The 14,015-nt window shown below is 39.2% G+C and overlaps 1 protein-coding gene across 1 annotated transcript in view; it reads left to right on the plus strand.

Moving 5' to 3' along the window:
- The first annotated feature begins 7,805 nt into the window (after positions 1–7,805).
- LOC138930816 (serine/arginine repetitive matrix protein 2-like) overlaps positions 7,806–14,015 on the plus strand; it is a 129,400-nt gene continuing 123,190 nt past the window's right edge. The window contains exon 1 of the mRNA XM_070291222.1: positions 7,806–8,124. Within this exon, the coding sequence (XP_070147323.1) occupies positions 7,806–8,124 (319 nt within the window). The remainder of the gene's footprint in view (positions 8,125–14,015) is intronic.

Here is a 14,015-nt window from a genome sequence, read left to right on the forward strand (position 1 = left end):
AAACTGTGGGAGTTGGCGATGGACAGGGAGGCCTGGTGTGCTGCAGTCCATGGGGTCACAAAAAGTCGGATGCAACTGAGTGACTGAACTGAACTGAAAAAGGAAATGAGGAAGACGTAATAATCATAAATGTACCTATGTCTAATAACAGCATCTCAAAATATTAATACATGAAAACTAAACTGATAAAACTAAAGGGAAAAATAGGTAATTCCCAATATAGTGAAGAATTTTAATAATCCTTTCTTATCAAATGATAGAACAACTAGAGAAAAATTCATAAAAAGTTTGCTAATAAAATAACATATTTCTAAATAATCTATAAGTAAAATAAGAAATCAGAAGACAACTTCAGAACCATTTGAAAATTAATAACAATGCAACACAAAAATTTGTGTTATGCAACTAGTGAGGTACTTTGAGAGAAATTTTAGTTTTAAATAGTTATATGAGAAAAGAAGAAACACCTAATTATCAATGAATTAAGGTGCTCGTCATGAATCTAGATAAAGAAGAACAAAGTCGACCCAAATAGTTAGAAGCGAAAATAAAGAGCAGAAATCAGCAAAATAGAAAACAGGCAAGTACAACATAAAATTAACAAAACCAAAAGCTAGTTCTTTGAAGAAATAAATAAAATTGATAAATCTCTTACTGGGAAAAAAAAGAAATACAAAAAAGAAACAATTTTAATGAGAGGAACCATCAGTACAGTCTATACTGACAATAAAGATTTATCATTTTGAATAACTATATACCAATGATATGAAACAGACATTTTTTTTTACAGATCTATGTTAATATTCTAATATCTTAATATTATTTAATGTCTATTAAATAATTTTTTATCAGAGATCCTCTCACTAGGAAACTCCACGCTCACAACCTTCCAATGAAAATATAAGTCGTATATAAAGTTCTTCAGAGAACAGAGGAAAAAGAAACACTTGCCAAAGCATTTTACAAAGGTGACACAACCCTGATATCAAAACCTAACAAAGATACTACACAAAAAATACCTGACAAAATTCAATACTAATTAATTATAAAAATGCTTCACCAAATAGACATAAAATGGAACTTCTTCAACATGATAAAGGTAACCTGTGAAGCCTCTTCGGTTAGCATAATATTTAACTGATAAGATATTGAATGCTTCCCCTAATATGAGGAATAATGCAAGCATGTCTAATCTCACCATTTCTATTAAGCATGATACTGGTGGTCCCAGCCAGGGCATTAAAGTAAGAAGAAAAAAAAAAAGCATAAGGACTGGAAATAAATAAAATTACTTCTGTATGCAGATGACATGATTATTTACATAGAAAATCTCAATGAAGCAACAAAACAATTACTAGAACTAATAAACTTTAGAAAAATTATAGGGTATAAAATTAATATACAAAAAGTAATTATATCTCTTTTACTAGCAGCAAGCCTCTAGAAAATTAATTTTTAATTTCACTTATAATAACATTAAAAATCATAAAATAATTAGGATTAAGCTTAATAAAAGATGTGCAAACCTTTCAGTGAAAACTATATAACAATACTGAGAGATGCTTTTAGAAAATCTAAATAAATAGAGAGATATACCTTGTTCATGGATTGGAAGACTCAGTACTGTTACAATGCCACTCCACCCACAAATTGATCTATAATTTCAAAGTAAACCTGATCAAGATATCAACAGGCTTTTCTGCAGAAAATGATAAGATGTTTCTAAAATTGATACAAAAATTGAAACCTAAAATAGCCAAAGCAATTTTTAAAAAGTACACAGTAGGAGGACTTCTACTATCTGATTTTGGGACTTACCATAATGTTATAATAAACAAGACAGAATGATTTCAGCAAAAGGATAAACAAGTCCATCAATAAAACAGAATAGAGATGCAAGAAAAAATTGCAAAAAACAAGAAAAAGTAGATAGTCATGAAAGATTCAAGGCAATCAAATGGGGAAAGCAGAGTCTTTTCAAAATAGAGTTAAATATTTGTATATCTGTTTCATATGAAAAAACATTGTCTCTTACTTATTTGAAATGAATCATAGACATATATGCAAAAGCTCAAACTATAAAACTTCTACAATAAAACTTGGGAGAAAATCTTTGCAACCATGAGGTCAGCCTAAATTTCTTAGGACATAAGAATTATGAAAAAATAAAAAATAATTAATAAAGCTAACTTTGTCAAAATTAAAAACTTTTATTCTTGAAATACATCATGAAGAAAACAAAGCTACAAGCCAGAGAATGGTAGAAAATATTCACAATGTATATACTGAGAAATTATTTGTATCTAGATTTTATAAAGAATTCGTACAAATAATAACCAAACTAACCAATAAAAAATGAGCAAAAGATTTGTACAGACACCAAGAAAATATACAAATGGTAAGTCAGTTCATGAAGATAATCAATATAATTAGTCATAAGAAGAAATGCAAATTAAAATCGCAATGCAATACTACTGTACATGCATTAGAATGATCAAATTGAAAAGACTGACCTTAACAAATATTGGTAAGTTTGGGGGCCTTACAAATAGCTGTGAAAAGAATAGAGGAGAAAAGGAAAGATATAAGCATCTGAATGCAGAGTTCCAGAGAATAGCAAGAACAGATAAGAAAACCTTCTTCAGCGATCAATGCAAAGATATAGAGGAAAAGAACAGAATGGGAAAGACTAGAGATCTCTTCAAGAAAATCAGAGATACCAAAGGAAAATTTCATGCAAAGATGGGCTCAATAAAGGACAGAAATGGTATGGACCTAACAGAAGCAGAAGATATTAAGAAGAGGTGGCAAGAATACATGGAAGAACTGTACAAAAAAGATATTCATGACCCAGATAATCACAATGGTGTGATCACTCATCTAGAGCCAGATATCCTGGAAACTGAAGTGGGCCTTCGAAAGCCTCACTACGAACAAAGATAGTTGAGGTGATGGAATTCCAGTAGAGCTATTTCAAATCCTGAAAGATGATGCTATGAAAGTGCTGTACTCAATATGCCAGCAAATTTCGAAAACACAGCAGTGGCCACAAGGAAAAAGGTCAGTTTTCATTCCAATCCCAAAGAAAGGCAATGCCAAAGAATGCTTAAACTACCGCACAATTGCACTCATCTCACATGCTAGTAAAATAATGCTCAAAATTCTCCAAGCCAGGCTTCAGCAATACCGGAACCTTGAACTTTCTGATGTTCAAGCTGGTTTTAGAAAAGGCAGAGGAACCAGAGATCAAATGGCCAACATCTGCTGGATCATGGAAAAAGCAAGAGAGTTCCAGAAAAACATCTATTTCTGCTTTATTGACTATGCTAAAGCCTTTGACTGTGTGGATCACAATAAACTGTGGAAAATTCTGAAAGAGATGGGAATACCAGACCACCTGACCTGCCTCTTGAGAAATCTGTATGCAGGTCAGAAAGCAACAGTTAGAACTGGACATGGAACAACACATTGGTTCCAAATAGGAAAAGGAGTACTTCAAGGCTGTATATTGTCACCCTGCTTATTGAACTTATATGCAGAGTACATCATGAGAAACGCTGGACTGGAAGAACACAAGCTGGAATCAAGATTGCCGGGAGAAATATCAATCACCTCACATATGCAGATGACACCACCCTTATGGCAGAAAGTGAAGAGGAACTAAAAAGCCTCCTGATGAAAGTGAAAGAGGAAAGTGAAAAAGTTGGCTTAAAGCTCAACATTCAGAAAACGAAGATCATGGCAGTGGAAACAGTGTCAGACTTTATTTTTTTAGGCTGCATACGGTGATTGCAGCCAGGAAATTAAAAGACGCTTACTCGTTGGAAGGAAAGTTATAACCAACCTAGATAGTATATTCAAAAGCAGAGACATTACTTTGCTGACTAAGGTCCATCTAGTCAAGGCTATGGTTTTTCCAGTAGTCATGTATGGATGTGAGAGTTGGACTGTGAAGAAGGCTAAGCACCGAAGAATTGATGCTTTTGAACTGTGGTGTTGGAGAAGACTCTTGAGAGTCCCTTGGACTCCAAGGAGATCCAACCAGTCTATTCTGAAGGAAATCAGCCCTAGGATTTCTTTGGAAGGAAAGCTGAAACTCCAGTACTTTGGTCACCTCATGCGAAGAGTTGACTCATTGGAAAAGACTCTGATGCTGGGAGGGATTGGGGGCAGGAGGAGAAGGGGACGACAGAGGATGAGATGGCTGGATGGCATCAGTGACTCGATGGACGTGAGTCTGGGTGAACTCCGGGAGTTGGTGATGGACAGGGAGGCCTGGAGTGCTGCGATTCATGGGGTCGCAAAGAGTCAGACATGACTGAGCAACTGAACTGAACTGAACAAATATTGGTAAGTTTTGGGGCAACTGGAAATTTCACACACTGTTCATGGAGCTTTAACATGGTATAGCCCAAGCATTTGTCAGTTTCTTAAAAATTTAGACATATGCCTTCCGTAAAACCTAGTATTCCATTCTTAGTTGTTTACTCAAGAGAAATGAAAATACATGTCTGCACAAATGTTCATAACAATTTTATTCACTGGAGCCATAATTTAGAAACAATCCTTATGTTCATCAGTTTATAAATGAACAAATAAAATTGAATATTCATACAATGAAATACTAATCAGCACTTTTGAAAACAAAGTACTGATACATGCAACAGCATGGATGAATCTCAAAATAACTGTGCTCATTGAAGAAGCCATACAGAAAAGAGTACATACTATATGATTCCATTTGTATAAAACTTTAGAAAACGCAAACTAATCTCTAGTGAAAAAATATAGACATTTGTTGTCCAGAGCTAGAGGCAGAGGGAGGGACAAACTGCACAAATTTCCATGAGGAATATTTTCTGGGATGATGGAAATGTTCTGTACTTCGATCATGGTGATGGTTTTATGTGTATACACGACTACCAAATTCATCAAACTGTACAATTTATATTGATGCAGTTTATTGTATATCAATTATATCTAAATAAATATAATTACACCTAAGTAAAGTAGATTTTTTAAAGTCCATTTTAATGATAGAGCAGAAATAATCCATTTTAGCAGGGCTGAAGTTAATAGGTTTGTCTGCTTGCTGTTCAAATGCATATGGTAACTGCTCTGATGTAAACATTTCCCAGGGCTCAAGATGCTTTAAACTAGAACCTGAAGCAAGATCATCTGGCCCAGGTTTCTCTGTATACAGAGGATTAACTGAAACACAATAAGATGAAAAGACTTATCCAAAGTCACAAATCCAGTCATTAGCAGAGCCAGCACAATAATTTGGATAGCACACTATCAAGTGCTTCCTGCCATAATATAGAAACTGCTCACAAAGTTGTGTTTTTTTTAGTATTTATTATTCCATTCAATTGAAATAGAAGATTTAGGATCATTTACCATGTTCAATTCAGTTCAGTTCAGTCGCTCAGTCCTGTTGGACTCTGCAACCCCATGAATTGCAGCACATGTTATATGTATACAATAATCTGTCTAGGTAGATATTTTATTAGCACAGAGCATAAGGAGAAATATACTGTGTAGTTTGTATTAGTTTTTCACTGCTGTGCAAAAAATTACTCCCCCTAATTTAGTGGCTTAAAATAGCATTTATCTCACAGTTTCTGTAGTTTAAGAATTTCAGAGTTGCTTAACTGGGTCTTTCTCGCTTAGAATTTCTCATGGAATTATAGTCAAGATTTCACTTGGGGTTACAGTCATCTGAAGACTTGACTGAGCATGTAAAATCTGCTTCCAAAATGGTTTATTTGAAAGCAAGAAAGGATGATGGGAAGCACAAGGATCTCTGGTCCATAGTAATTCTAAAATCTAGCAGAGACAAGATGGAAAGTTTCTTGATTAGTACTCAAAGCCTGGGAATAATTCTCCATGGTTCTTGGCTCTATCCGCTGGATGTCTAGTCCAATATCCTAATAGGTAGCACTTGTGGAGCTTTCTCAGGTTGCATCTTTCTAGTAAAAATTTGGGGATCCAAAGGCCTCTTCATTTGTTACTGTCTCTGCCCATTTTAGTTGTAGCTGGCTATGTTTTTTTTTTTCCTCATCTAATTCTCATAAATATTTGTGGATCTCTTGTGAATCTTATCTGAGGTTCATTCCGTTAGACACTAGCCATGTCCACAAATCTTTTGGAGGTGAGCTCTTCTCTAAGTTTGGCTTCTGCAGAGATGTGTAAAGATAATTCCTTAGTCTTCTTAGAAGATCTGTTGTTTGAGAGGGAATGTAAGAGACATCTTTAAAATGTTTAGAGTACCGTCCAACTGAATGGTACTCTGAGGCACCACCTTTGATCTTTCTGAGGTCTTAAAGCCTTTACAGTTACATCTTCAGTATCATCTGGACTGTAATTTCCTGGCAGTCTTTAGATTAGGTCTTTGCCTGGAAGATTTTTTAAGTTAACATTGTTTGCCATCTGGAGAAGCTGGTAATGTTCTTGTGTTTTGTTTGTTTGTTTGTTTGTTTGTTTTTTATTGGAGGCTAATTACTTTACGATACTGTGGTGATTTTGCCATACATTCACATGAATCAGCCATGGGTGTACATGTGTTCCCCATCCTGACCTCCCCTCCATCCCTCTGGGGCATCCTAGTGCATCAGCCCTGAGCACCCTGCCTCATGCACTGAACCTGGACAGGCGATCTATTTGACATATGTTAATATACATGTTTCAATGCTGTTCTCTCAAATCATCCCACCCTTGCCTTCTCCAACAGAGCCCAACAGTCTGTTTTTTACATCTGTGTCTCTTTTGCTGTCTCGCATACAGGGTCATTGTTACCATCTTTCTAAATTCCGTAATATATGCGTTCAGTTCGGTTCAGTCACTCAGTCATGTCCGACTCTTTGCGACCCCATGAATCACAGCACGCCAGGCCTCCCTGTCCATCACGAACTCCCAGAGTTCACCCAGACTCACGTCCATCGAGTCAGTCATGCCATCCAGCCATCTCATCCTCTGTCGTCCCCTTCTCCTCCTGCCCCCAATCCCTCCCAGCATCAGAGTCTTTCCGAATGAGTCAACTCTTTGCATGAGGTGGCCAAAGTACTGGAGTTTCAGCTTTAGCATAATTCCTTCCAAAGAAATCCCAGGGCAGATCTCCTTCAGAATGGACTGGTTGAGTCTCTCTCTCGGCTGCTGCCCCTGACCTCGGGCGTGGGGTAGCTCCTCTAGGCTGCTCCTGCACTGTCGCAGCCTGGCACTCTCGGCCTCCACCCATGACCTTGGACGCAGGGTAGCCCCTCTTGGCTGCCTCCCCTGACCTCGGAAAAGGGGTAGCTCCTCTCAGCCGCACTTGTGCACCGTTGCAGCACCCAACATGGTACTGCGTTAGTATACTGTGTTGGTGTTTTTCTTTCTGGCTTACTTCACTCTATATAATAAGCTCCAGTTCCATCTACCTCATTAGAACGGATTCAAAAGCATTCGTTTTAATGGCTGAATAATATTCCATTGTGTATATGTACCGCAGCTTTTTTATCCATTTGTCTGCTGATGGACATCTAGGTTGCTTCCATGTCCTGGCTATTGTAAACAGTGCAGTGATGAACATTGGGGTACACGTGTCTCTTTCAATTCTGGTTTCCTTGGTGTGTATGCCCAGCAGTGGGATTGCTGGGTCATATGGTAGTTCTATTTCCAGATTTTTAAGGAATCTCCACACTGTTCTCCATAGTGGCTGTACTAGTTTGCATTCCCACCAACAGTGTAAGAGAGTTCCTTTTTCTCCACACCCTCTCCAGCACTTATTGTTTGTAGACTTTTGGATAGCAGCCATTCTGACCAGCATGAGATGGTACCACATTGGGTGGCTGCAACGGTGCACAAGCGTGGCCAAGAGGAGCTACCCCATGTCCAAGATCAGGAGTGGAGGCCGAGAGTGCCAGGCTGCGACAGCACAGGAGCAGCCAAGAGGAGCTACCCCACGCTGGAGGTCAGGGGCAGCAGCTGAGAGGAGATACCCTGCGTCCGAGGGCGGGGGCAGCGGCAGGGAGGAGCTACACACACCCAAGGTTAGGGGCAGCAGCCGAGAGGAGCAACCCCACATCCAAGGAGCAGTGACTGCACGGGTGCCAGAGGGCCTAGAGGAGCTACTCCATGTTCAATGTCAGGAGGGGTGGCGGTGAGGAGATACCCCTCGTCCAAGGTAAGGAGCAGCAGCTGCACTTTGCTGGAGCAGCTGTGAGGAGATACCCCAAGTTCAAGGTAAGAGAAACCCAAGTAATACAGTAGGTATTGCAACAGGGCATCAGAGGGCAGACACACTGAAACCACAACCACAGAAAACTAGTCAATCTAATCACTAGGACCACAGCCTTGATTAACTCAATGAAATTAAGCCATGCCCTGTGTGGCCACCCAAGATGGGTGGGCCATGGAGGAGAGGTCTGACAGAATGTGGTCTACTGGACAAGGGAATGGCAAAACACTTCAGTATTCTTACCATGAGAACCTCATGAACAGTATGAAAAGGCAAAATGATAGGATACCAAAAGAGGAACTTCCCAGGTCAGTAGGTACACAATGTGCTACTGGAGATCAATGGAGAAATAACTCCAGAAAGAATGAAGAGATAGAGCCAAAGCAAAAACAATACCCAGAGGTGGATGTGACTGGTGATAGAAGCAAGGTCCGATGCTGTAAAGAGCAATATTGCATAGGAACCTGGAGTCTTAGGTCCATGAATCAAGGCAAATGGGAAGTGGTCAAACAGGAGATGGCAAGAGTAAATGTTGACATTCTAGGATCAGTGAACTAAAATGGACTGGAATGGGTGAACTTAACTCAGATGACCATTATATCTACTACTGTGGGCAGGAATCCCTTAGAAGAAATGGATTAGCCATCATGGTCATCAAAAGAGTCCTAAATGCACTAGCTGAATGCAATCTCAAAAATGACAGAATGATCTCTGTTCGTTTCCAAGGAAAACCACACAATATCATGGTAATCAAAGCCTATGCCCTGACCAGTAATGCTGAAGAAGCTGAAGTTGAAGAGTTCCATGAAGACTTACAAGAACTTTTAGAACTAACAACCCCAAAATATGTCCTTTTCATAATAGGGGACCAGAATGCAAAAGTAGGAAGTCAACAGGCAAATTTGGCCTTGGAATACAGAATAAAACAGGGCAAAAGCTAATAGAGTTTTGCCAAGAGAACGCACTGGTCATAGCACACATCCTCTTCCAACAACACAATAGAAGACTTTACACACGGACATCACCAGATGGTCAACACCGAAATCAGACTGATTATATTCTTTGCAGCCAAAGATGGAGAAGCTCTTTACATTCAGCAAAAACAATTCAGGAACTGACTGTGGTTCAGATCATGAACTCCTTATTGCAAATTCAGACTTAAATTGAAGAAAGTAGGGAAAACCACTAGACCATTCAGGTATGACCTAAATCAAATCCCTGATGACTATACAGTGGAAGTGAGAAATAGATGTAAGGGACTAGATCTGATGGACAGAGTGCCTGATGAACTATGGAATGAGGTTCGGGACATTGTACAAGAGACAGGGATCAATACCATCCCCATGGAAAAGCAATGCAAAAAAGCAAAATGGCTATCTGGGGAGGCCTTAGAAATAGCTAGAAAAGAAGAGAAGCAAAATACAAAGGAGAAAAGGAAAGATATAAACATCTGAATGCAAAGTTCCAAAGAATAGCAAGGAGAGATAAGAAAGCCTTCCTCAGAGATCAATGCAAAGAAATAGAGAAAAACAATACAATGGGAAAGACTAGCGATCTCTTCAAGAAAATTAGAGATACCAAGGGAACATTTCATGCAAAGATGGGCTCGATAAAGGACAGAAATGATATGGACCCAACAGAAGCAGAAGATATTAAGAAGAGTTAGCAAGAATGCACAGGAGAACTGTACAAGAAAATCTTCACGACCAAGATAATCATGATGGTGTGATCATTCACCTAGAGCCAGACATCCTGGAATGTGAAGTCAAATGGGCCTTATAAAGCATCACTATGAACAAAGCTAGTGGAAGTGATGGAATTCCAGTTGAGGTATTTCAAATCCTGAAAGATGATGCTGTGAAAGTGCTTCACCCAATATGCCAGCAAATTTGGAAAACTCAGCAGTGGCCACAGCACTGGAAAAGGTCAGTTTTCATTCCAATCCCAAAGAAAGGCAATGCCAAAGAATGCTCAAACTACCACACAATTGCACTCATCTCACATGCTAGTAAAGTAATGCTCAAAATTCTCCAAGCCAGTATTCAGCAATATGTGAACTGTGAACTTCCAGATGTTCAAGCTGGTTTTAGAAAAGGCAGAGGAACCAGAGATCAAATTGCCAACATCTGCTGGATCATCGAAAAAGCAAGAGAGTTCCAGAAAAATATTTATTTCTGCTTTGTTGACTATGTGAAAGCCTTTTACTGTGTGGCTCACAATAAACTGTGGAAAATTCTGAAAGAGATGGGAATACCAGACCACCTGACCTGCCTCTTGAGAAATCTGTATGCAGGTCAGGAAGCAACAGTTAGAACTGGACATGGAACAACAGACTGGTTCCAAATAGGAAAACGAGTACATCAGGACTGTGTATTGTCACCCTGCTTATTGAACTTATATTCAGAGTACATCATGAGAAACTCTGGGATGGAAGAATCACAAGCCGGAATCAAGATCACCAGGAGAAATATCAATCACCTCAGATATGCAGATGACACCACCCCTATGGCAGAAAGTGAAGAGGAACTAAAAAGCCTCTTGATGAAAGTGAAAGTAGAGAGTGAAAAAGTTGGCTTAAAGCTCAATATTCAAAAAACAAAGATCATGGCATCTGGTCCCATCACTTCATGGGAGACAGATGGGAAAACAGTGGAAACATTGTCAGACTTTATTTTTTTGTTCTCCCAAATCACTGCAGGTGGTGACTGCAGCCATGAAATTAAAAGATGCTTACTCCTTGGAAGGAAAGTTATGACCAACCTAGATAGCATATTCAAAAGCAGAGACATTACTTTGCCAACAAAGTTGTCTAGTCGAGGCTATGGTTTTTCCTGTGGTCATGTATGGATGTGAGAGTTGGACTGTGAAGAAAGCTGAGTGCCAAAGAATTGATGCTTTTGAACTGTGGTGTTGGAGAAAAGTCTTGAGAGTCCCTTGGACTGCAAGGAGATCCAACCAGTCCATTCTAAAGGAGTTCAGACCTGGGGTTCTTTGGAAGGACTGATGCTAAAGCTGAAACTCCAGTACTTTGGCCACCTCATGTGAAGAGTTGACTCATTGGAAAAGACTCTGATGCTGGGAGGGATTGGTGGCAGGAGGAGAAGGGGACGACAGAGGATGAAATGGCTAGATGGCATTACCAACTTGATGGACGTGAGTTTGAGTGAACTCTGGGAGTTGGTGATGGACAGGGAAGCCTGGTGTGCTGCAATTCATGGGGTCGCAGAGTTGGACACGACTCAGCGACTGAACTGAACTGATAATGAGTGATGTTGAGCATCTTTTCATGTGTTTTTTAGCCATTTGTATGTCTTCTTTAGAGAAATGTCTGTTTACTTCTTTGGACCATTTTTTCTGGAATTGAGCTGTAGGAGTTGCTTGTATATTTTTGAGATCAATTCTTCGTCAGTTGCTTCATTTGCTATTATTTTCTCCCATTCTGAAGTCTGTCTTTTCACCTTGCTAATAGTTTCCTAATTGAAAGCATTTCCTCTAAAGTCAGGAACAAGAAGGAAGCCCACTCTCACCACTACTGTTCAACATAGTTTTGGAAGTTTTGGTCAGAACAATCAGAGAAGAAAAGGAAATAAAAGGAATTCATATTGAGAAAGAAGAAGTAAAACTCTCACTCTTTGCAGATGACATGATTGTCTATATACTGCTGCTCTACCACTAAATCGCTTTAGTCGTGTCCAACCTGTGTGACCCCATAGATGGCAACCCACTAGGCTCCTCTGTCTCTTGGGATTCTCCAGGGAAGAGTACTGGAGTGGGGTGCCATTGCCATCTCCAATGCATGAAAGTGAAAAGTGAAAGTGAAGTCGCTCAGTCGTGCCGACTCTTAGCGACTTCATGGACTGCAGCCTACCAGGCTCCTCCGTCCATGGGAATTTCCAGGCAAGGGTACTGGAGGGGGGTGCCATTGCCTTCTCCGTATCGTCTACATAGAAAACCCTAAAAACTCCACCAGAAAATTACTAGAGCTAATTAATAAATACACTAAAGTTGCAGGATATAAACAACACACAGAAATCCCTTGCATTCCTATACACTAACAATGAGAAAACAAAAAGAGAAATTAAGGAAACAATTCCATTCACCATTGCAAAGAAAAGAATAAAATACTTAGGATTATATCTACCTAAAGAAATGAAAGACCTATCTATATAAAACTATAAAACACTGATGAAGGAAATCAAAGATGACACAATTAGATGGAGAAACATACCATGTTCATGAATCAGAAGAATCAATATAGTGAAAATGACTACACTAACCAAAGCAATCTAGAGATTCAACGCAATCCCTATCAAGCTACCAAGGGTATTTTTCAGATAATTAGAACAAATAATTTCGCAATTTGTATGGAATTACAAAAAACCTCGAATAGCCAAAGCAATTTTGAAAAAGAAGAATAGAACTGGAGAATCAACCTGCCTGACTCAGGCTATACTACATAGCAACAGTCATTAAGACAGTATGGTACTGGCACAAAGACAGAAACATAGATCAATGCAACAAAAGAGAAAGCCCAGAGATAAATCCACGCACCTATGGATACCTTATCTTTGACAAAGGAGGCATGAATATACAATGGAGAAAGGACAATCTCTTTAACAAGTGGTGCTGGGAAAATTGGTCAATCACTTGTAAAAGAATGACTCTAGAACACTTTCTAACACTAGACACAAAAATAAACTCAAAATGGATTAAAGATCTAAATGTAAGACCAGAAACCATAAAACTCCTAGAGGAAAACATAGGCAAAACACTCTCTGACATAAATCACAGCAGGATCCTCTATAACACACCTCCCAGAGTAATAGAAGTAAAAGCAAAAATAAGCAAATGGGACCTAGTTAAACTTAAAAGCTCATGAAGTTTCGACTTAGCCAACTGTATAGATACCAAGAATTCATAACCCCAAACAAATGGCCAACACTACATTCCACCAATAAACATCTTCAGTTCAGTTCAGTCACTCAGTTGTGTCTGACTCTTTGCGACCCCATGAATCGCAGCACACCAGGCCTCCTTGTCCATCACCAACTGCCAGAGTTCACTCAAACTCATGTCCATTGAGTCAGTGATGCCATCCAGGCATCTCATCCTCTGTTGTTCCCTTTTCTTCCTGGCCCCAATCCTTCCCAGCATCAGAATCTTTTCCAATGAGTCAACTCTTCACATGAGGTGGCCAAAGTACTGGAGTTTCAACTTTAGCATCAGTCCTTCCCAGGACTGATCTCCTTTAGGATCGCCTGGTTAGATCTCCTTGCAGTCCAAGGGATTCTCAAGAGTCTTCTCCAACACCACAGTTCAAAAGCATCAATTCTTCACCACTCAGCTTTCTTCATGGTCCAACTCTCACATCTATACATGACCACAGGAAAAATCATAGCCTTGACTAGATGGACCTTAGTCAGCAAAGTAATGTCTCTGCTTTTCAATATGCTATCTAGGTTGGTCATAACTTTTCTTCCAAGGAGTAAGCGTCTTTTAATTTCATGGCTGCAGTCACCATCTGCAGTGATTTGGGAGAACAAAAAAATAAAGTCTGACAATGTTTCCACTGTTTTCCCATCTATCTCCCATGAAGTGATGGGACCAGATGCCATGATCTTTGTTTTTTGAATATTGAGCTTTAAGCCAACTTTTTCACTACTTTCACTTTCATCAAGAGGCTTTTTAGTTCCTCTTCACTTTCTGCCATAAGGGTGCTGTCATCTGCATATCTGAGGTTATTGATATTTATCCTGGCAATCTTGATTTCAGCTTGTGTTCTTCCAGTCCAGCGTTT

The sequence above is a fragment of the Ovis canadensis genome, chromosome X (assembly GCF_042477335.2).
Source record: "Ovis canadensis isolate MfBH-ARS-UI-01 breed Bighorn chromosome X, ARS-UI_OviCan_v2, whole genome shotgun sequence".
NCBI lineage: Eukaryota > Metazoa > Chordata > Mammalia > Artiodactyla > Bovidae > Ovis > Ovis canadensis.